The 22500-nt window shown below is 51.9% G+C and overlaps 1 protein-coding gene across 1 annotated transcript in view; it reads right to left on the minus strand.

Annotated features, from left to right (window-relative positions):
• LOC123773921 (cationic amino acid transporter 4) overlaps positions 1 to 22500 on the minus strand; it is a 53834-nt gene that overhangs the window by 13114 nt on the left and 18220 nt on the right. Inside the window, exons 3-5 of the mRNA XM_045767893.2 lie at positions 2926 to 3083; positions 2206 to 2355; positions 1871 to 2005 (exon numbers count right to left, since the gene is read on the minus strand). Coding sequence (XP_045623849.1) covers positions 1871 to 2005; positions 2206 to 2355; positions 2926 to 3083 — 443 coding nt within the window. The remainder of the gene's footprint in view (positions 1 to 1870; positions 2006 to 2205; positions 2356 to 2925; positions 3084 to 22500) is intronic.

Here is a 22500-nt window from a genome sequence, read left to right on the forward strand (position 1 = left end):
CAGCAGCAGACCATGTACCTTGCAAGGTGTTGCTGAGGGTCCTGAAGGAGCTGGGTACACCAAGGGGCTCCTGATAATGCGTACGGACGTGTATTATCAAAACCTAAACTCCAAATACTAAGAAAAACATGTAAAAAAATGTTCCAACTTTTCGACAATTCGACAGACCAATACAAACCAAATACAAAGCAATTCGACAGTTCCAACTGACATTCTTACCATCGACATTAACGATAACCAGCAATATCACTTCTACCACCACCACCACTACCACCACCACCACCACCACTACCACCACCACCACCACCACTACCACCAACCACCACCACCAACGACCACCACCACCACCACTACCACCACCACCACCACCACCACCACCACCACTACCACCAACCACCACCACCAACGACCACCACCACCACCACTACCACCAACCACCACCACCACCACCACCACCACTACCACCAACCACCACCACCAACGACCACCACCACCACCACTACCACCAACCACCACCACCACCACCACCACCACCCATTGACATTACAAATTACCACGCAATACATTTTCTAACATTCTTTCTGCCTTTGACAGGCCTCTGTGATTCACAGTACACTTGGAATAAATATTCTCCGTTGTCTAACTGCTAAAACCGGGACGCTAAACTGCTCAACTTTTCTTTCCTTCAGACGTAAATTATCGCAAATTACTATACAATTTACAAGCGCGCTCACTGAAGTCAACATGCTGGATAATACAGAGGGAATTTAGTCTAGTATTTTTGGGGAGGGAGCAGAGGGATGTGTGTATTCACCTAATTGTATTCAGCTAGTTGTGCTTACGGGGGTTGAGTTCTGCTCTTTCGGCTCGCCTCTCAACTGTCAACCAACTGTTATAACTACTAATTTTTTCACACACACACACACACACACACACACACACACACACACACACACACACACACACACACACACACACACACACACACACACACACAGGAAGCAGTTCCGTAACAGCTGTCTAACTCCCAGGTACCTATTTACTGCTAGGTAACAGGGGCATTCAGGGTGAAAGAAACTTTGCCCATTTGTTTCTGCCTGGTCTGGGAATCGAACCCGGGCCACAGAATTAAGAGTCTGTGCGCTGTCTACTAATCTATCAGACCCCCCTCTGTACTCACCTATTTGAGCTCTGGCTCTTTGGCCCCGCCTCTCAACCTTCAATCAACTGGTGAACAGCTTCCTGAGCCTACTGGGCTCTATCATACATTTGAAACTGTGTATGGAGTCTACCTCCACCACATCACTGCCTAATGCATTGATGTGGTGTGTGTGTGTGTGTGTGTGTGTGTGTGTGTGTGGGTGTGTGTGTGTGTGTGTGTGTCTGGCGTTTCAAAAACGGGTCAACACGGGTCACCTGTTTAATCTCGGTGCCCATATTTTCCGAACGAATTAACAGCCGTTGTTTATCAGCTAATCCCACTCAGTGACCAAAATCGCCGAGATTACCAGGCTAATTATACAGGTGTAACAGCCCCTACGCTGGTGCGCGCCAGATAAATCACACTGGATCGCAAATCCTCTTAATCCCCTTCCAGTGACGAATGATTGAGCTGCGTTTACGGCGAAAACTGGACTGTTTTCAGCCAATAGGTGGGCGAGAAGATGGATTATCAATGTGATTGGGTGATCCGGTATGGGCATGGGCGAGTAACAGTGATTGGGATGAGGAACCTTGTAAACAACGCGACCAGCCCTACTTACTATAGTACTTACGTACTTATGTACGTACTTATAGTACGTACTTTTGACTCATTAAGTTACAGTCTGATGGCTCTGTTACACACACACACACACATACACACACACACCTCAGAGGAGCCGATGTTAAGGGCGTGGTGCAGATGAGACGGGTCCTGCTCCGTGTGCGTGGCGCCAACAGCCAGGAAGAACACGAGTGCCACGCCCGTCGCCACACTCATCGTCGCCCTCAGGAACCCGGATTGCTGCGTCAGCAGGAAGAGAGGGAGGTGTTACAAGTCTCATATACCATTATAACCGAGTTTCTTTAGAATTACTTCTACAACCATGCATGATGGGCACATCCCCAAAGGTAATCACTGTTAAAACTGGGTAAGCTTAGCCATAAGCATCTAAGTAATATAATCTTCGCACCACCACGTGCCAGCACCCTCCCAACACCCACCTCGAGACCAAAAGCGAGGATGACGGCGACGCTGAGGGAGGCGCCGGCGGCTATGAAGTCCGGGGCGGCCTGGGAGCCTGGTAGGCGGCCCAGGTGAGTGGCCACAAAGCGCTCCACCTTGCCTCCTGACAGGTAGTCCATGGTGGCCGACTGTTGACAAGACGCAAGAGCAGGGTAATTACAGGTCGTGCAAGCGATGGCACACACACAGACATCACAATAACGTGATGCATCGATGAACAAATCTACAAGCGTCGTAGCTCAGTCGATTAAGGCAGCGTCTGGGATGCTCTCAGACGTAGGTTCGAATCCTCGTCACGGCCCTTGTGGATTTGTTCATTGTGCAAGCGAGCTTTACAACCCTAACATTTGTATGTACAACCTCGTATAGCGCTCCAGAGCTCGTAAACTGTTGAATTAAAGAAAAAAAAGGCCGACATGATTGGGGGAAAAGATGTATATACAAAAAATGTTTCGTAAGCGGTTGAACTCTGGCCCTGGCCAATGTTCAACCCTGCCTCACGGATTGAAACAATTTCATCTACCTTAACTAAGACCGATGCATCACTACAATACCTACCAAGGGGTCCCTGGCCCTACCAAGGGGTCCCTGGCCCTACCAAGGGGTCCCTGGCCCTACCAAGGGGTCCCTGGCCCTACCAAGGGGTCCCTGGCCCTACCAAGGGGTCCCTGGCCCTACCAAGAGGTACCTGGACTTACCAGGGACTTGCCGACGGCGGCGAGGGTGGCGGCAGCGAAGAGGGTGTTGAGGCAGCCCACCACGAAGGCCACCAGCTCGCCCACCAGCTGGTAAGTCACCGTGTACAGCTGACCCGACGACTGCCCGCTCCAGGTCACCAGCTCCGTGTAGCAGAACCCTGTGGGGGCGCCAGGAGGGTGTGAGAGAGGTGTGGGGGCGCCAGGAGGGTGTGAGAGAGGTGTGGGGGCGCCAGGAGGGTGTGAGAGAGGGGTGTGGGCGCCAGGAGGGTGTGAGAGAGGGGTGTGGGCGCCAGGAGGGTGTGAGAGAGGGGTGTGGGCGCCAGGAGGGTGTGTGAGAGGTGTGGGGGCGCCAGGAGGGTGTGAGAGAGGTGTGGGGGCGCCAGGAGGGTGTGAGAGAGGTGTGGGGGCGCCAGGAGGGTGTGAGAGAGGTGTGGGGGCGCCAGGAGGGTGTGAGAGAGGGGTGTGGGCGCCAGGAGGGTGTGTGAGAGGTGTGGGGGCGCCAGGAGGGTGTGTGAGAGGTGTGGGGGCGCCAGGAGGGTGTGAGAGAGGTGTGGGGGCGCCAGGAGGGTGTGAGAGAGGTGTGGGGGCGTCAGGAGGGTGTGAGAGAGGTGTGTGGGCGCCAGGAGGGTGTGAGAGGTGTGGGGGCGCCAGGAGGGTGTGAGAGAGGGGTGGGGGCGCCAGGAGGGTGTGAGAGAGGTGTGGGGGCGCCAGGAGGGTGTGAGAGAGGTGTGGGGGCGCCAGGAGGGTGTGAGAGAGAGGTGTGAGGGCGCCAGGAGGGTGTGAGAGAGGTGTGAGGGCGCCAGGAGGGTGTGAGAGAGGTGTGGGGGCGCCAGGAGGGTGTGAGAGAGGTGTGGGGGCGCCAGGAGGGTGTGAGAGGGGTGTGGGGGCGCCAGAAGGGTGTGAGAGAGGTGTGAGGGCGCCAGGAGACGGTGAAGAATATTGTCAAAACAATATATATTTATAAAACTGATACAACTTTAAAATGTCAACAAAAATTACCGAAACCATAAATTGAACGTATTTAATAACAAATATTTATTTAATATTTAATAATAATTGTCATCAGTAACAGAACTGAAGAACTGGAAGTGCAGCATTCACACAGCGTCAATAACAGAACAGACGTAGAACTTGGAGTAGATATACTTATATCTACTCCAAGGGGGGCGTCTTGCATCTACTCCAAGTATAAGTATATCTACTTGGTAGATATAAGTATATCTACTTGGAGTAGATTTACTTATATCTACTATACTCCTTATATAGGCGTTAGTTTTACCTCGTCTATTGTGTCACGTTTTGGCGGGCCAATGGGTTGATCTTGTTACGGGCTCACCATAGACCGTGCTACATGGACACTTTTTTCTGAGTAGTTAAATCTAAAACAACGTTGCTCTTGGCATATATACTCACGGACTCTTATTTTTTCCTTCCTGTCCTCCTCTTCCACTTCATCCTCCATTTGTGTTTTTTATCTCCGTCATTCCATCCCTCGTTTCATGGCTCCGATTCCTCTTTCTCTACCCCTCATTGCTCCCCTAATACTTGCCCTCAAGTGCAGAAGAACAAGGGAGGCTGTTCTATCCTTCCCTTTCCACCTTTCCTATCATTCCTCCCTGACCTTCCCTCCCTCCCTGATCTTCCCTCCCTCCCTCCCTCTCCTCCCTTCCTGTCACCGTGGGGGAGTTATACATCCGCGCGTCGCTATTCATTTGCATTTGACCTCACGCACCCCTGCCCCGCCCCCTCACTCGCCCCTGCCGCACCCCTGCCCCGCCCCCTCACTCACCCCAGCCCCACCCCTGCCCTGCCCCTCACTCCCCTGCCATAGCAGGGGGGGTGGTGCCATAGAAGGAGAGGCAATAACAAGGTGATTGATTACCTTGCGTGGCACCAAGGATCAACGTCCCCGCGGCCCGGTCTCTGACTAGGCCTCATGGTTGGTGGTCTGGTGAACCAGACTCTGACTCACAGCCTGGTTGATCAGGTATCCTTTGGTGGTGTGTTTCGAATTGTCTTTTGAACATCGCGAGAGGCCGTCCGGTTATGCCCTTTATGAGTAGCGGGAACTTCATTTAACTTCTTCATTTAACACTATTTATATTCCGAGTACCAAAGACCTGATTTACATCAGTTTGGAGGTTTGGTAGTAACGCTATATTGTCGATTCTTATAAAAAAAAATCCTGGTGTCATCTGCAAAGTATGATATGGCACTATAGCTTGTGTCCTTATCTATGTCTCAGACACAGATGAGAAATCGTATCGGAGCCAGCACAGTACCTTGAGGCACTACGCTTGTCACCAGTTGATGATCCAGATTACACTTTGTCGACAATTAAAGCTCTTCCTCCTTTGCCAGCAATTCCTTTTTGCGTGCAATATGTGTGTGTAATAACACCCTGGTCACAATTGTGTCGAAAGCTTACGCGAAATCTGTGCATTAGCGTTTTGTTCGTCTTCCATGGCAGTTCAGGCCATGTCATGGTGGTCCGGCAACTGTGACAGGCAAGAGCGCCCTGTTCTGAAACCATGGTGGTCCAGCAACTGTGACAGGTAAGAGCACCCAGGTCTGAAACCATGGTGGTCCAGCAACTGTAACAGGCAAGAGCGCCCTGTTCTGAAACCAGGTTACCCAGGGTTATGTAGACACTGTAATTCCCTGTGTTCCGTGACGTTATTTTTCACCACTCGTTTTAAAGAATTGTGTGTGTGATGTAATGTTATAGGTCTATAATTTTTTGCTCCTGCTTTATTTACTCCTTTATGGGGTGGTGCTATCTCTGCCGATTTAAGTATGTCGAGGATAATATCCAAATAATTTTTAAATTTTAAATTTTGCCCCGAGGGGCGAGTTTATTGGGCAGCGTCACTTATCTTGTGAGTGGACACACCGCCATAGCAGCATGTACAACAATGTTAAGGGCCTTTGGTACTATTTTTTGTTATAATTCTTGATGAAAATGGAATTCCAGGAATAAGGGCGTGCTGCAGAGTGCACGGGCGTGCTGCAGAGTGCACGGGCGTGCTACAGAGTGCACGGGCGTGCTACAGAGTGCACGGGCGTGCTGCAGAGTGCACGGGCGTGCTGCAGAGTGCACGGGCGTGCTACAGAGTGCACGGGCGTGCTACAGAGTGCACGGGCGTGCTGCAGAGTGCACGGGCGTGCTGCAGAGTGCACGGGCGTGCTACAGAGTGCACGGGCGTGCTGCAGAGTGTACGGGCGTGCTGCAGAGAATACGGGCGTGCTGCAGAGTGCACGGGCGTGCTGCAGAGTGCACGGGCGTGCTACAGAGTGCACGGGCGTGCTGCAGAAGATGTTCTCTCTCACTCAGATCGGATCCGTCACTTACCAACACAGCCCCGAAGAGTCACAGAGATGTACAAGCTCTGTAACCCATACAACAATCCTTCACAGCCAGTATTGTGCTCAGTTACACACTGCTGGAAGCGTCAAGCAGCAGTCTGAATGTACGTAGCCATGGTAAAGCACGCCAGAGCATACATGTGCAATATTGAGCGACATACTCCTCCACAGGAGCGACATACCCCTCCACAGGAACAACATACCCCTCCACAGGAGCGACATACCCCTCCACAGGAACACAGCAGATATAGGGTGAAACACATCACCAGTTGATTGATAGTTGAGAGGCGGGACCAAAGAGCCAGAGCTCAACCCCCCGCCAGCACAACTAGGGGAGTACAACAAGGGGTGGAGGAGTGGAGGCGACACAGAGCGAGAGGGGGGGCGGGGGTCATTATATCCAGGCTCTGGATATAGACATTATCCTTCTTCCTGTTAGTCTTCCAAACTGGCAAATAAAACCCGCCAATTTAGCAATGCCTGGATTCCGGCAGCTTATGTCCCTTACTGGTATTGTGCGGGGCTCCACTCACACACACACACACACACACACACACACACACACACACACACACACACACACACACACACACACACACACACACACACACACACACACACGGTGTGTACGTGTGTGTGCGGACCGAAAGAACAAAGCTCAACCCCCGCAAACACAACTAGGTGAATACAACTAGGTGAGTACACACACACACACACACACACATTCATATACTTCAACTTTAAAACTATCCCAATTTTTTATAAAAACCCTTCAAAAACAGTTCTTGTAATCATCGTAAATTGAAGATTGGAGAAGGTAGGAATGTGTGAAGAGTGAGAGGAGGGAGAGGAGAGAGAGGAAAGGAACGAGACTGGGGGATGAAGAACAAGATGAACAGGAACCAAGAGAACATGACCAACCCACACACCATCCACCACTACCACCTTCTCCATAATAACAATAATCCAATGCAATATAATTGTTGCTCCGAATTGTGATTTTTATCAGCGCTAATTGACCAGAGGATTAATAGCTAGTTAACCCCCATTGTGATAACTGGAAGGACAGGGAACGAGAGGCAGGGAACGAGAGGCAGGGAACGAGAGGCGGGGAACGAGAGGCAGGGAACGAGAGGCAGGGAACGAGAGGCAGGGAACGAGAGGCAGGGAACGAGGGAGGCAGGGAACGAGAGGCTGGGAACGAGAGGCGGGGAACGAGAGGCAGGGAACGAGAGGCAGGGAACGAGAGGCAGGGAACGAGAGGCGGGGAACGAGAGGCGGGGAACGAGAGGCAGGGAACGAGAGGCAGGGAACGAGAAGCAGGGAACGAGAGGCAGGGAACGAGAGGCTGGGAACGAGAGACGGGGAACGAGAGGCTGGGAACGAGAGGCGGGGAACGAGAGGCGGGGAACGAGATGCAGGGAACGAGAGGCAGGGAACGAGAGGCAGGGAACGAGAGGCAGGGTACGAGAGGCAGGGAACGAGAGGCAGGGAACGAGAGGCAGGGAACGAGGGAGGCAGGGAACGAGAGGCTGGGAACGAGAGGCGGGGAACGAGAGGCAGGGAACGAGAGGCAGGGAACGAGAGGCAGGGTACGAGAGGCAGGGAACGAGAGGCAGGGAACGAGGGAGGCAGGGAACGAGAGGCTGGGAACGAGAGACGGGGAACGAGAGGCTGGGAACGAGAGGCGGGGAACGAGAGGCGGGGAACGAGAGGCGGGGAACGAGAGGCGGGGAACGAGAGGCAGGGAACAAGAGGCAGGGAACGAGAGGCAGGGTACGAGAGGCAGGGAACGAGAGGCAGGGAACGAGAGGCAGGGAACGAGGGAGGCAGGGAACGAGAGGCAGGGAACGAGAGGCAGGGAACGAGAGGCAGGGAACGAGAGGCGGGGAACGAGAGGCGGGGAACGAGAGGCGGGGAACGAGAGGCAGGGAACGAGAGGCAGGGAACGAGAGGCAGGGAACGAGAGGCAGGGAACGAGAGGCAGGGAACGAGAGACGGGGAACGAGAGGCTGGGAACGAGAGGCGGGGAACGAGAGGCGGGGAACGAGATGCAGGGAACGAGAGGCAGGGAACGAGAGGCTGGGAACGAGAGGCTGGGAACGAGAGGCGGGGAACGAGAGGCTGGGAACGAGAGGCGGGGAACGAGAGGCGGGGAACGAGAGGCGGGGAACGAGAGGCGGGGAACGAGAGGCGGGGAACGAGAGGCAGGGAACGAGAGGCAGGGAACGAGAGGCAGGGAACGACAGGCAGGGAACGACAGGCAGGGAACGAGAGGCTGGGAACGAGAGGCGGGGAACGAGAGGCTGGGAACGAGAGGCTGGGAACGAGAGGCTGGGAACGAGAGGCGGGGAACGAGAGGCGGGGAACGAGAGGCGGGGAACGAGAGGCGGGGAACGAGAGGCAGGGAACGAGAGGCAGGGAACGAGAGGCAGGGAACGACAGGCAGGGAACGACAGGCAGGGAACGAGAGGCTGGGAACGAGAGGCGGGGAACGAGAGGCTGGGAACGAGAGGCGGGGAACGAGAGGCGGGGAACGAGAGGCGGGGAACGAGAGGCGGGGAACGAGAGGCAGGGAACGACAGGCAGGGAACGAGGGAGGCAGGGAACGAGAGGCAGGGAACGAGGGAGGCAGGGAACGAGAGGCGGGGAACGAGAGGCGGGGAACGAGAGGCAGGGAACGAGAGGCAGGGAACGAGAGGCAGGGAACGAGAGGCAGGGAACGAGGGAGGCAGGGAACGAGGGAGGCAGGGAACGAGAGAGGCAGGGAACGAGAGGCGGGGAACGAGAGAGGCAGGGAACGAGGGAGGCAGGGAACGAGGAAGGCAGGGAACGAGAGGCTGGGAACGAGAGGCGGGGAACGAGAGGCGGGGAACGAGAGGCGGGGAACGAGAGGCGGGGAACGAGAGGCGGGGAACGAGAGGCAGGGAACGAGAGGCAGGGAACGAGAGGCAGGGAACGAGAGGCGGGGAACGAGAGGCGGGGAACGAGAGGCGGGGAACGAGAGGCGGGGAACGAGAGGCGGGGAACGAGAGGCGGGGAACGAGAGGCAGGGAACGAGAGGCGGGGAACGAGAGGCGGGGAACGAGAGGCGGGGAACGAGAGGCAGGGAACGACAGGCAGGGAACGAGGGAGGCAGGGAACGAGAGGCAGGGAACGAGGGAGGCAGGGAACGAGAGGCGGGGAACGAGAGGCGGGGAACGAGAGGCAGGGAACGAGAGGCAGGGAACGAGAGGCAGGGAACGAGGGAGGCAGGGAACGAGGGAGGCAGGGAACGAGGGAGGCAGGGAACGAGGGAGGCAGGGAACGAGAGAGGCAGGGAACGAGAGGCGGGGAACGAGAGAGGCAGGGAACGAGGGAGGCAGGGAACGAGGAAGGCAGGGAACGAGAGGCTGGGAACGAGAGGCGGGGAACGAGAGGCTGGGAACGAGAGGCAGGGAACGAGAGGCTGGGAACGAGAGGCTGGGAACGAGAGGCGGGGAACGAGAGGCGGGGAACGAGAGGCGGGGAACGAGAGGCGGGGAACGAGAGGCGGGGAACGAGAGGCAGGGAACGAGAGGCAGGGAACGAGAGGCAGGGAACGAGAGGCGGGGAACGAGAGGCGGGGAACGAGAGGCGGGGAACGAGAGGCGGGGAACGAGAGGCGGGGAACGAGAGGCGGGGAACGAGAGGCAGGGAACGAGAGGCGGGGAACGAGAGGCGGGGAACGAGAGGCGGGGAACGAGAGGCGGGGAACGAGAGGCGGGGAACGAGAGGCAGGGAACGAGAAGGCAGGGAACGAGAGGCAGGGAACGAGAGGCAGGGAACGAGAGGCGAGGAACGAGAGGCGGGGAACGAGAGGCAGGGAACGAGAGGCAGGGAACGAGAGGCGGGGAACGAGAGGCAGGGAACGAGAGGCAGGGAACGAGAGGCAGGGAACGAGAGGCGAGGAACGAGAGGCAGGGAACGAGAGGCGGGGAACGAGAGGCGGGGAACGAGAGGCGGGGAACGAGAGGGCGGAGATAGGAACAAACACGAAGACCTGCCTAGAATTTGCCAATAAGCCTTCAGCAATTCCCCTCATCTCTCCCTATGTTGCAGATAGTGAGAGATCTCCCCTCACCTCTTTTCCTACCCCCTCCCCCCTTCCCCCTACTCTCTCCCCCCTCTTCCCCTCCCCTACGTCATCCCCCCCACCCCCACCCCACTCCGCCCACTCCGTAAAAAACACAGCTGTTTCGTCTAGCCGAAAACACACGAGGCTGGCCAAATCTGCCGACGCGTAGAAAACGTCCATTTTACGGTGATTTCATTTGTACTAACACGTCGCATTTTTAACGTACAGTTCGAATTACCTCACAGAAGGTTTGGAGTGTTTGGAAAAACAAACAAGCAAAAAATTAACATTCGCCGGAAGACTCTGGAACGCTATTGTGGCCAGGGCGAGGCTTATTGTGGCCAGGGCGAGGCTTATTGTGGCCAGGGCGAGGCTTATTGTGGCCAGGGCGAGGCTTATTGTGGCTAGGGCGAGGCTTATTGTGGCCAGGGCGAGGCTTATTGTGGCTAGGGCGAGGCTTATTGTGGCCAGGGCGAGGCTTATTGTGGCTAGGGCGAGGCTTATTGTGACCAGGGCGAGGCTTATTGTGGCCAGGGCGAGGCTTATTGTGACCAGGGCGAGGCTTATTGTGGCCAGGGCGAGGCTTATTGTGGCCAGGGCGAGGCTTATTGTGACCAGGGCGAGGCTTATTGTGGCCAGGGTAAGGCTTATTGTGGCCAGGGCGAGGCTTATTGCGGCCAGGGCGAGGCTTATTGTGGCCAGGACAAGGCTTATTTCGAGGGCTGTGACATTAGGGTAAGCGACGATGCGCTCAGATCATAACACCTTTGTCTCTTTGTCTCCCTCTCTCCCCCTTTATTTTCTCTCTCCCTCCCAATCTCTCTCTACCCCCCCCCCCCCCCCCCTCTCTCTCGCCCCCTCTCTCTCTCCCCCTCCCTCTCTCTCTCTACCCCCCCCCCCCTCTCTCGCCCCCCCTCTCTCGCCCCCCTCTCTCTCTCCCCCTCCCTCTCTCGCACTAAATATTCATCACCTATCGCAGTATGGCCAGACATGAGAGAATTTTAATCCCTCAGATGCGTTGTTGAGGCTGAAGGATGATTTGTCTGTGTCCTGTTGTTCCTGTTGCTGCTGCTGCTGCTGTTGCTGCTGCTGTTGCTGCTGCTGTTGTACTATCATCACCACCCATCCACACAAAAAAAATATACATTTACCCCAGCTTGCTACATCAATCCAAACTGGAGATGCAACCTTCGATGTATCATACACTTCTGTATACACCCTACACCCCCTCCCCCAACAACAATACAACACCTCTTCACACCTTCCCTACAGAGCCATTAATACAGCAGACAAAACTTCAATAACACGCTCCCACCTCTGCAATACAAGAGGCTCCGCGAAAAAAAATATTGGCCGAGCGGGTCGCTTTGACCCCGGGGGACTGGCAGAGAGATTCTGGCTGGCTGGCTGGCTGGCTGGCTGGCTGGCTGGCTGGCTGGCTGGCTGGCTGGCTGGCTGGCTGGCTGGCTGGCTGGCTGGCTGGCTGCCTGCCTGGCTGGCTGGCTGGCTGGCTGGCTGGCTGGCTGGCTGGCTGGCTGGCTGCCTGGCTGGCTGGCTGGCTGGCTGGCTGCCTGGCTGGCTGGCTGGCTGCACGTTGCAGTCTTGCTGTTACCATGCTGGTGTGTTACATATGCATGGCGCACGACGACATCGAGCTACGAAACGATTTGGCGATTGTATGTCGCTATAGTGTGTTCCTGGGGTGAGGGAGAGGGAGAGAGAGAGAGAGAGAGAGAGAGAGAGAGAGAGAGAGAGAGAGAGAGAGAGAGAGAGAGAGAGAGAGAGAGAGAGAGAGAGAGAGACAGACAGACAGACAGACAGACAGAGAGAGAGAGAGAGAGAGAGAGAGAGAGAGAGAGAGAGAGAGAGAGAGAGAGAGTAAGAGTATAAGAAGCCAGCGAGGGAGGAGAGAGAGGTAGCGTCATAGGCATTAGTAATAAGGTTGATGTAACGCGATTTGACTCGAGATTACTTTCCCTGATGTCAACCTCCTCTTTCTCCTCCTCTTCCGCCTCCTCTTCCTTCCCCACTTCTCTCCCCAGCACCCCTCTACCCCCCTCTCCCTCTATATATGCAATACCACTACTCTGTGACAGTGGTTCCAAACCTTTTTTTTTACCAGCAAGGACCCCTTTTTGCTAATATAAAATTTCCCCACGGCTCCCCCGTCTGTGTAAAGTCTGTGTACTCAACAGGCCGGTTTTTATTAACTCGTTCTCCCAGTTTCATCTCTCAATTGGTCATGTGTAACTGAGTACGCAGTTAAATAAATGGCAAGTATTAAACAAACTTGTTCAATGAGATGGTTGATGAGGCTTTGTTGACGTTATGTTCAGAACCAAATGGCAGTTGTCAGGTTCAGAGCCAGATGGCAGTTGTCAGGTTCAGAGCCAGATGGCAGTTGTCAGGTTCAGAGCCAGATGGCAGTTGTCAGGTTCAGAGCCAGATGGCAGTTGTCAGGTTCAGAGCCAGATGGCAGTTGTCAGGTTCAGAGCCAGATGGCAGTTGTCAGGTTCAGAGCACTGGACGACGCAGTGAAAACTGCCTCGACCAGAGTAGTGTTCAGTTATCTCAACATCTCCATGCTGACAATAATTCTCACCATATGCAACAATGAGTCCATACGAGACTTGTCATAATGGCTGGACAGTTAGTCTCGAGTCTACACTCCAGGAACTACGAGATCAAAATAATCAGGACAGTGTTACCAAGTAATTGATTACTTGAAGGATTATTTGATATTTGTCCAGTATTACTGTACAAAATGAAAAAAAAGTGCTGGTAGGCCTATAAGCTTTCTTGGGCTATTTGGGCAATCCCTCCCCCCCCCCTTTACCACTGTCTGAAACATACGTACTTTCATCTGTGTCTATGTATATAATATATACATACATATATATGTATATTAATCTTAATTTACCAATTTATCCACCTGAAACTATAGTTCTAATCACACACAGAGATCACACTAACGTGATGCATCAAATGAACAAATCCACAAGGGCCGTGACGAGGATTCGAACCTGCGTCCGGGAGCATCCCAGACACTGCCACTGCCTTAATCGACTGTCGATTAATTCTAATAGTCACTATTTGGAGAAAAGTTCCAATGTGGTGACGGACCTCCACTCAACCACTTTTTCTACTATTAATTTTAGAGTCCTGTAAAAAATAAAGCTAATAGGTGACCTTAAAATATTCCTAGGTCTAGTATAGTACATATATGTACTATAGTGGGCCTACGATAGCTTGTATTAGGCCTAGGGGTTGCTAGGAGAGGTTAGGTCTTATATTTATCTTGTATTTAAGAAGTGTTTCTGGTTGGTTCAAGTTCAATAGTGCAATAGTCGACTTTCTGGTGGTCCATCACTATATATTGGTACTTTCTGGTGGTCCATCACTATATATTGGTACTTTCTGGTGGTCCATCACTATATATTGGTACTTTCTGGTGGTCCATCACTATATACTGGTACTTTCTGGTGGTCCATCACTATATATTGGTACTTTCTGGTGGTCCATCACTATATATTGGTACTTTCTGGTGGTCCATCACTATATATTGGTACTTTCTGGTGGTCCATCACTATATATTGGTACTTTCTGATGGTCCATCACTATATATTGGTACTTTCTGGTGGTCCATCACTATATATTGGTACTTTCTGGTGGTCCATCACTACATACTGGTACTTTCTGGTGGTCCATCACTATACTGGTACTTTCTGGTGGTCCATCACTACATACTGGTACTTTCTGGTGGTCCATCACTATACTGGTACTTTCTGGTGGTCCATCACTACATACTGGTACTTTCTGGTGGTCCATCACTATACTGGTACTTTCTGGTGGTCCATCACTACATACTGGTACTTTCTGGTGGTCCATCACTGCGTCAGCGTCAGACGGACACTACTGCGCGTCGCCGCCGTCACTACGACCGACACCTGGCCTCCTAAGGCGTCCCAACGACAAAAAAAACTCAGGTACTAAAGTGCCCTTATCCTAACCTACCAGAGGAGCCAAAACAGAAAACGGGGCAGTATGTCAATTTCGCCAGCCGCTGCCATTTTCTAGTACGACGATTTTTTTTAAGACTTGGGTACAGTATACGTCACAAATGCGACGTTCTATGAGGAGACCAGGTCGTTTCGTCAGTTCTTCGTACCCAGGCACCGCCAACACGAGGGGAGCCGGTCGGCCGAGTGGACAGTACGCTGGACTTTTAATCCTGTGGTCCTGGGTTCGATCCCGGGCGCCGACGAGAAACGATGGACAGAGTTTCTTTCACCTATGCCCCTGTTGCCTAGCAGTAAAATAGGTACCTGGGTGTTAGTCAGCTGTCACGGGCTGCTTCCTGGGGGTGGAGGCCTGGTCAAGGACCGGGCCGCGGGGACACTAAAAAGCCCCGAAATCATCTCAAGATAACCTCAAGATAACCACAACCTCGCCTCACATTTGTCACCGAAAACAGCGAAATTACAATTCACTGATGTAGAAATTGTTCTAATTGGATCGCTGTTAACTTTGTCGTAAAGAAGGGAGGAGCTTCAGGGAGTGTCCCACAACGCTGTCAACGGGATACAGTTAGAGCAGACTGCTCTAAAGCCCTCCGTCCTCCCAATGTCAAGAAAACGGTCAATTTAAAGTAGTCTCTCCTAACCTACCAGAGGACCCAAAACAGAAAACGGGGCAGGACGTCACTTTCGCCAGCCATTTCCAATTTTCAAGTACGATAATTTATGGCCTTATGTTACGCAAACGAGCGAAATGCGACGTTCTTTGTGGGTAGACATCTACACGTGTCTGTGGGTAGACATCTACACGTGTCTGTGGGTAGACATCTACACGTGTCTGTGGGCAGACATCTACACGTGTCTGTGGGCAGACATCTACACGTGTCTGTGAGTAGACATCTACACGTGTCTGTGGGTAGACATCTACACGTGTCTGTGGGTAGACATCTACACGTGTCTGTGGGTAGACAGCTACACGTGTCTGTGGGTAGACATCTACACGTGTCTGTGGGTAGACATCTACACGTGTCTGTGGGTAGACATCTACACGTGTCTGTGGGTAGACATCTTCACGTGTCTGTGGGTAGACATCTACACGTGTCTGTGGGTAGACATCTACACGTGTCTGTGGGCAGACATCTACACGTGTCTGTGGGTAGATAGCTAAGCCTGACTCCTCACCTCCGTCAAAAAAGCCTTTTCGAAAACCCTCAGGCTCACCTGTCCTTCAAGTCATCAGAGTAACAATTATTTTTCATTAATAAACTGGTATTTTAAGGGGAATTGCTTGTGATGAACTGTGTTGATGAGAACGAGCTGTCAGATAAGCAATGGGGGCGGGGTCTCGAACCCGGGTCCGTGAAGCAAGAAAAGCTTGGTGGAATCTTGACAGGTCCTGAAAAACTATTTGCCTCGAACTGGTTCCTCGCTCTAATTGAGGGTCAGAATACCTGAGCACATCGCCTGAAGCAGCAGACTTAATCAAGGAAATTTGGGGTCGAGTTTCCGGCAGGGAGCACGAGGCTCCTTGATGAAAAGTCTGGAACACGGAAGTGGAGTTCCTTCCAGCTTAAGGAACGTACGACCACGAGACTGCAAGATTATTTGTTAAATCACTATTATGAAATCTGGCGAAATTGTTAATAAAAGTTCTCGAGAAAATGAAGAGATTTCAGTAATTAAATGATTTAATTCTTCCTAATTCGTTTTTATCGCCATGATTTTATTTTTTTTCTCTTCCTCACCCTTCTTCCCTCTCTCTCCATCCCTCCTTCCCTCTCCCCCCTCCATCCCTCTCTTCTCCCCCTCCATCCCTCTCTCTCTCTCCCCTTCCATCCTTCTCTCCCCTTCCATCCCTCTCTCTCCCTACGCTGTAAACACAACAACCACCACTCCTGCAGGAGCCACGGGGCCTCTAGGAGGTTCCCGCCCTTTCCGCCGTCAACCGCAAAACAGCGCGAGGCTATTTCAAATTCAAAATTCAAATTTTTAATTCAGGAAAAAGTACATACATTGATGAAGAGTTACGAACATAATGTTGGATTTATAGATAGAGGAGTCTATAGAGGATAATCTCTCGTATTTCAGGAGGCCCGTTGTTGAATAACGGCGTCAGCTCCTGTTCCCGCCCGTTGGCCAATCCCGTTGGCCAATCCTGCCCTCTCCTGCGCACCCAGTTCCCATAACTGAAACGGGATCTGTGTTATAGACGGACTCCTGCTATAGTACAGAGGAGTACGCTTATATCCTTTGGTTATATACATTTAGTATGTATTTTGGTTATGCAATCGGAATATGCCTTTAATTATATTATCCAACCTATCCTCATGTCTATAGGGGGTATTTATAATAACGATAAGGACCATCATTATATATATATATATATATATATATATATATATATATATATATATATATATATATATATATATATATATATATATATATATATATATATATATATATATATATATATATATATATATATATAATGGCGTGAAGGGCAATCAGAAAGTAGAAATTGGATACAATTGAATTTAGACAAACTGGAAAAGGTTTTGTCCTGATATAAAGAGAACTCAACTTGGCCCTCACTTTCCTAGGCCTAATGCACGCCATCTGAGGCCTAACATAGTACATATATGTATTATACTAGGGCCTAGGAATATTCACGTTTGGTTTCTAGCTTCATTTGTTTTCGGACTATAAAATGAATAGTACCAAATTCCATCTAATTGTTCATTACGTCTATGTACGATGGTACATATTGTTACAAAAATATGTAAAATGTAAGGGGGTCACCCCCAGGTGACGCAGAGGGGGGGAATGACCCCTAGGTGACGCAGAGGGGGGGAATGACGCAGAGAGGGGGGGGTGACGCAGAGGGGGAAGGGACGCGCTCCACTAACCCCTGGGAAGGGGGTCCTCTCCCAGGCTCCTCCTCTCTACCAAGGCTTGATTGTCTCTCCCTCATTCCCTCCCTCTCTCCTCCCTTTCCCATTCTCTCACTCCCTTTCAGTCTCTCCCTCACTCCCGGGACTCACTCCACCTCTCAGTCTCATTCTTTCTCTACTTCGTCCTCTAGCACACACACACACACCAAGACTCACCTCTTTAAGGTGTTGTACACTTCTCAGTTTCTTTGAAACATCCAGGCTGAGCTCCACTAAGCTTTGAGCCTTTATAAAGCAGCCACGATGAGCTCCACTAAGCCTTGAGCCTTTCTAAAGCAGCCACGATGAGCTCAGCTAAGCCTTGAGCCTTTCTAAAGCAGCCACGATGAGCTCCACTAAGCCTGGAGCCTTTCTAAAGCAGCCACGATGAGCTCCACTAAGCCTTGAGCCTCTAAAGCAGCCACGATGAGCTCAGCTAAGCCTTGAGCCTTTCTATAGCAGTCCAGATAGGCGCTTTATAACATCACAAGCTAATTTGCAGGTTATACATATCAACTAGAGAGTGAGATCACTAAGGCTAATATGAAATTAAAAACGACTTTTCGATCCTTAATTCTTTTCCTATGGATGGGGTGTTTGAGTTCAACCAGGCTGTTGTGGTCGCTCTACCTGCCATGGTCAGTAATGGTGGAGGAAGGGGGGAAGGTACCTACCATTTCTGGGGTGATGGGAAATGCCTCACAAACCCCTGAAGTGGTAGGGTAGTTACTAACGAGTCCGGAGTAGTCCTGAAGTAGCCCCCATGAGTGTCTTATGTGTCTCCATGAGTGTCCAGGAGTGTCTATGTGTCTTCATGAGTGTCTATGTGTCTCCAGACTTTCCTAAAGCAACTCAAATGGGTCCCAATAGACCGGTTGCAATTCTACACAAGTTGGGGGTCAGCCCCGACCCTCTTCAAGCTGCCAGTGTATCAATGACCTTTTAACCTAACACTTACCCAGATGAGCGCTTAAAAAGCCCTCCTGACTCGTCAGCAGTGAGCACAAACGAGCTCTAAGCCTCTAGGACGCAGGAAAATAGAGCATCAATCACCCCTGAGCCTCTCTTGAGCACGGGGGGGGGGAGGAGGTTGGTGCTCTTGTTAGCCTTAAGCAGTTACACCTTAATTACCAAACTCGCCACAAGGTCTGAGACCTGTCTCGCATCTTGCCGGAGGCTCTTGACGGCGTGGCGTGAGACAGGTAACCCCCACCAAAACACAAACCTCCCCCCCCCACCCCACAAACGTCCCCCACCCCCCAACAAACCTCCCCCACCCCCCACCCCACAAACCTCCCCCACCCCCCAACCCCCAACAAGACAGCCCGCTGTTGTCAATATTTCGGCGAAAATCCCTCAAGAAAACCGGAGGATGTGGTGTGATTGACGGCCCTCCAGAACACCAAGACGAATGTGTGGGCGGGGGGCTGTGGGCGGGCTGTGGGGCGGGGGCTGTGGGCGGGGGCTGTGGGCGGGCTGTGGGGCGGGGGCTGTGGGCGGGGGCTGTGGGCGGGCTGTGGGGCGGGGGCTGTGGGCGGGGGCTGTGGGCGGGCTGTGGGGCGGGCTGTGGGCGGGCCATGGGTGGGGGTGTCCCGCCCACAGCCAGACGTGTGAATTCACATGGGTGAACACACATACAAAACTGTGTGTGTTCCAGCACTGGGGTAAACAGGCCCAGTTCAGGAATCTGTACACCAGTTGATTGACAGTCGAAGGGACGGACCAAAGAGCTGGAGCTCAACCCCGGCAAGCACAAGTAGGTGAGTACACACAAAAGGACGGGGGCTCTCTATAGTACAGTCCAGCTTCATAAACAAAAGCCGTTAAGACACTGGGAAAAGCCCATTAGACCGGTGGGTCAAACATCTGGACCTAATGGCCGCCATCTTGCTTATAAAAATCGGATCTAGATTCACGAAGCAGTTACGCAAGCACTTACGAACTTGTCCATCTTTTCTCAATCTTTAGCGGCTTTGTTTACAATTATTAAACAGGTTAATGAGCACCGAAGCACCAGGAGGCTGTTTATAACAATAACAACAGTTGATTGGCAAGTTTTCGTGCTTGTAAACTGTTTAATAAATGTAACCAAAGCCGTCAAAGATTGAGGAAAGATGTACACGTTCGTAAGTGCTTGCGTAACTGCTTCGTGAATCTGGCCCCATACAGCGAAAGGATATTATACGAGTTTGATATAATGATATAGTATACTATATCATACAGCGTAAGGATATAGTATACAACCCCAAGTTTACACCACACAACGGAAGGATACTCTCTCCAAGTTTACATCACACAACGTAAGGATACCCCCAAGTTTACACCACACAACGTAAGGATACTCCCCCAAGTTTACACCACACAACGTAAGGATACACCCACAAGTTTACACCACACAACGTAAGGATACTCCCCCAAGTTTACACCACACAACGTAAGGATACACCCACAAGTTTACACCACACAACGTAAGGATACTCCCCAAGTTTACACCACACAACGTAAGGATACACCCCCAAGTTTACACCACACAACGTAAGGATACACCCCCAAGTTTACACTAAACACTGCAGGTTCGTCAGAGAGCAACTTCATCTCTGGACAAATATTTCATTAGCGAACGAGCTCGTAAAAAATGGACCTGCACTATGTTAACTTAACGTGATCATGGCCCGGGGGGTAGGGAGGGGGGGAGGGGGGAGGGAGGGAGGGAGGGAGAGAGAGAGAGAGAGAGAGAGAGAGAGAGAGAGAGAGAGAGAGAGAGAGAGAGAGAGAGAGAGAGAGAGAGAGAGAGAGAGAGAGAGCTGAATCTGAGCATAAAATCAAACTGTGTGTGATGTAGTGGACAATCTGTCCACCTTTTGGACTCCTCAGGGTGTGATATTGGTCCAGGTTGTGTGATAGAAGGTATTGGACTGTCTCTGTGTCTCTCTCTCTCTCTCTCTCTCTCTCTCTCTCTCTCTCTCTCTCTCTCTCTCTCTCTCTCTCTCTCTCTCTCTCTCTCTCTCTCTCTCTCTCTGGCCCTCGTCGCCTATAATCTTGAGATATGAACGAGATTCACATTTCTGCATCAGGGCGATTCATATTTCTAAAGATTTATGCAAGTCTCAAATAAATATGGGAGGAGCAGGAGAAACTGCGCGATGAACATATATAAACCGACAGAGAAAGTGGATAAGACCTTAAGCGAAGGGGAATAATGGAGGAAGAGAGAATACAGAGATAAAGACGACGAAGGGAAATGTAAATAATAAGGATTTCGGTAGAGGGAGATAGGAAGGATGTAAGGTAATTATCAAGAGAAACCGCCAGAAAGAATGGAGGAGAGAGAGAGAGAGAGGAATAAATGAGGAAAGCGAGAAAGAGGAAAGATGTAAATATAGAGAGGGAGATAAGCAGAGCAATGCGTATTATATTTTCTGACGACTACGAGACTAACTTGAATTCTCTGTCTCTTTCTTGATCTCAGTCTTACCTTTATGATTTAGGATATCCCCACTTAACGCCAGGCTTTCAACACCCCAGGCTTCCCCAGGCCCAGCCACCAGCCCCCAGTAATCCCCCACTACCCCAGGATTCCCCCAGGCCCAGCCACTATCCCCAGTAATCCCCCACTACCCCAGGATTCCCCCAGGCCCAGCCACTATCCCCAGTAATCCCCCACTACCCCAGGCTTCCCCCAGGCCCAGCCACTATCTCCAGTAATCCCCCACTACCCCAGGATTCCCCCAGGCCCAGCCACTATCCCCAGTAATCCCCCACTACCCCAGGATTCCCCCAGGCCCAGCCACTATCCCCAGTAATCCCCCACTACCCCAGGCTTCCCCAGGCCCAGCCACCAGCCCCCCAACACCAACCTTGGGCTAGAAAAGCGTGAGCAAGAACTGAAACCTTCGGCCCGTTGAGCAAAAGGTGACTCGCAGCCCTTGAGAAGTGGTGATGGGGGAGAGGGAGGGAGGGAGGGAGAATGGAGGGATGGTGGGGGGAAGAGAGATGGGAGGGAGAGGGAGTGGAAGGTGAGAGGGAGAGTAGGAACGGAAGGAGACCTTACCTCGACCCCACCCTCGACCCCCACTCGACCCCCACTCTCGACCCCCACCCTCGACCCCCACTCTCGACCCCACCGTCGACCCCCACTCGACCCCCACTCTCGACCCCCACCCTCGACCCCCCCCCCACCCTCGACCCCCCCCACCCTCGACCCCCCACCCTCGAGCCCCCCACCCTCGACCCCCCACCCTTGACCCCCCACTTTCGACCCCCCCACCCTCGACCCCCACACCCTCGACCCCCACACCCTCGACCCCCACCCTCGACCCCCCCCACCCTCGACCCCACCACCCTTGACCCCCACCCTCGACCCCCACACCCTCGACCCCCCCTTTTCGAGTATGCGTGCGTGCGCCCCCCCCCACCCCCCCCCCCCCGTGCACGCAAGATAATCAAGACAAGAAGCTCGTGCACAAGTTATCTTTATCAGTTCCTATTTACATACAAGCACAACAATGTGTCTGACCTGCACTTGAAACAACCCTCATCCCCACAAGTCTATCATGTCACCTGGCAACCTCAACACATGTCAACAATTCTATTTCAAAAACGTATTTTTTTTTTAATCTAAATTCTTCTAAATTATATCTATTATTAAGTATGGATATATTAGATTGAGATTTGTTATTCTGGTGCTTAAGGTATACTAAGTATAAATATACTGATATACTAAGGTATATTCTACACCTTAGAAAAGTCCCCTTTAATAAACTCTTAGTAAACTTAGCTCTCAGTAAAGTCTTAGTAAACTTAGCTCTTAGCAAATTAAACTTTTAGTAAACTTAGCTTAGTAAAGTTACCCCTTATTCTGCGCCTGTCTACAGAATGTCTATTTACGAATATGATGATGACTTAAGATAATGACTCACTTCCTTATCTCACGAAGGAAGTGAGATAAGAATGAAAAGAATAACATATGGGAAAAAAAAAGGTTTTACAGTATTTACAGAGAGAGAGAGAGAGAGGAGAGAGAGAGAGAGAGAGAGAGAGAGAGAGAGAGAGAGAGAGAGAGAGAGAGAGAGAGAGAGAGAGAGAGAGAGAGAGAGAGAGACTGAGAGACTGAGAGACTGTCCAACCACTACACAAGTGAAAGGGTTGGCCCAAGAACCAATCT

Source organism: Procambarus clarkii, chromosome 91, assembly GCF_040958095.1.
Source record: "Procambarus clarkii isolate CNS0578487 chromosome 91, FALCON_Pclarkii_2.0, whole genome shotgun sequence".
Taxonomy (NCBI): Eukaryota; Metazoa; Arthropoda; class Malacostraca; order Decapoda; family Cambaridae; genus Procambarus; species Procambarus clarkii.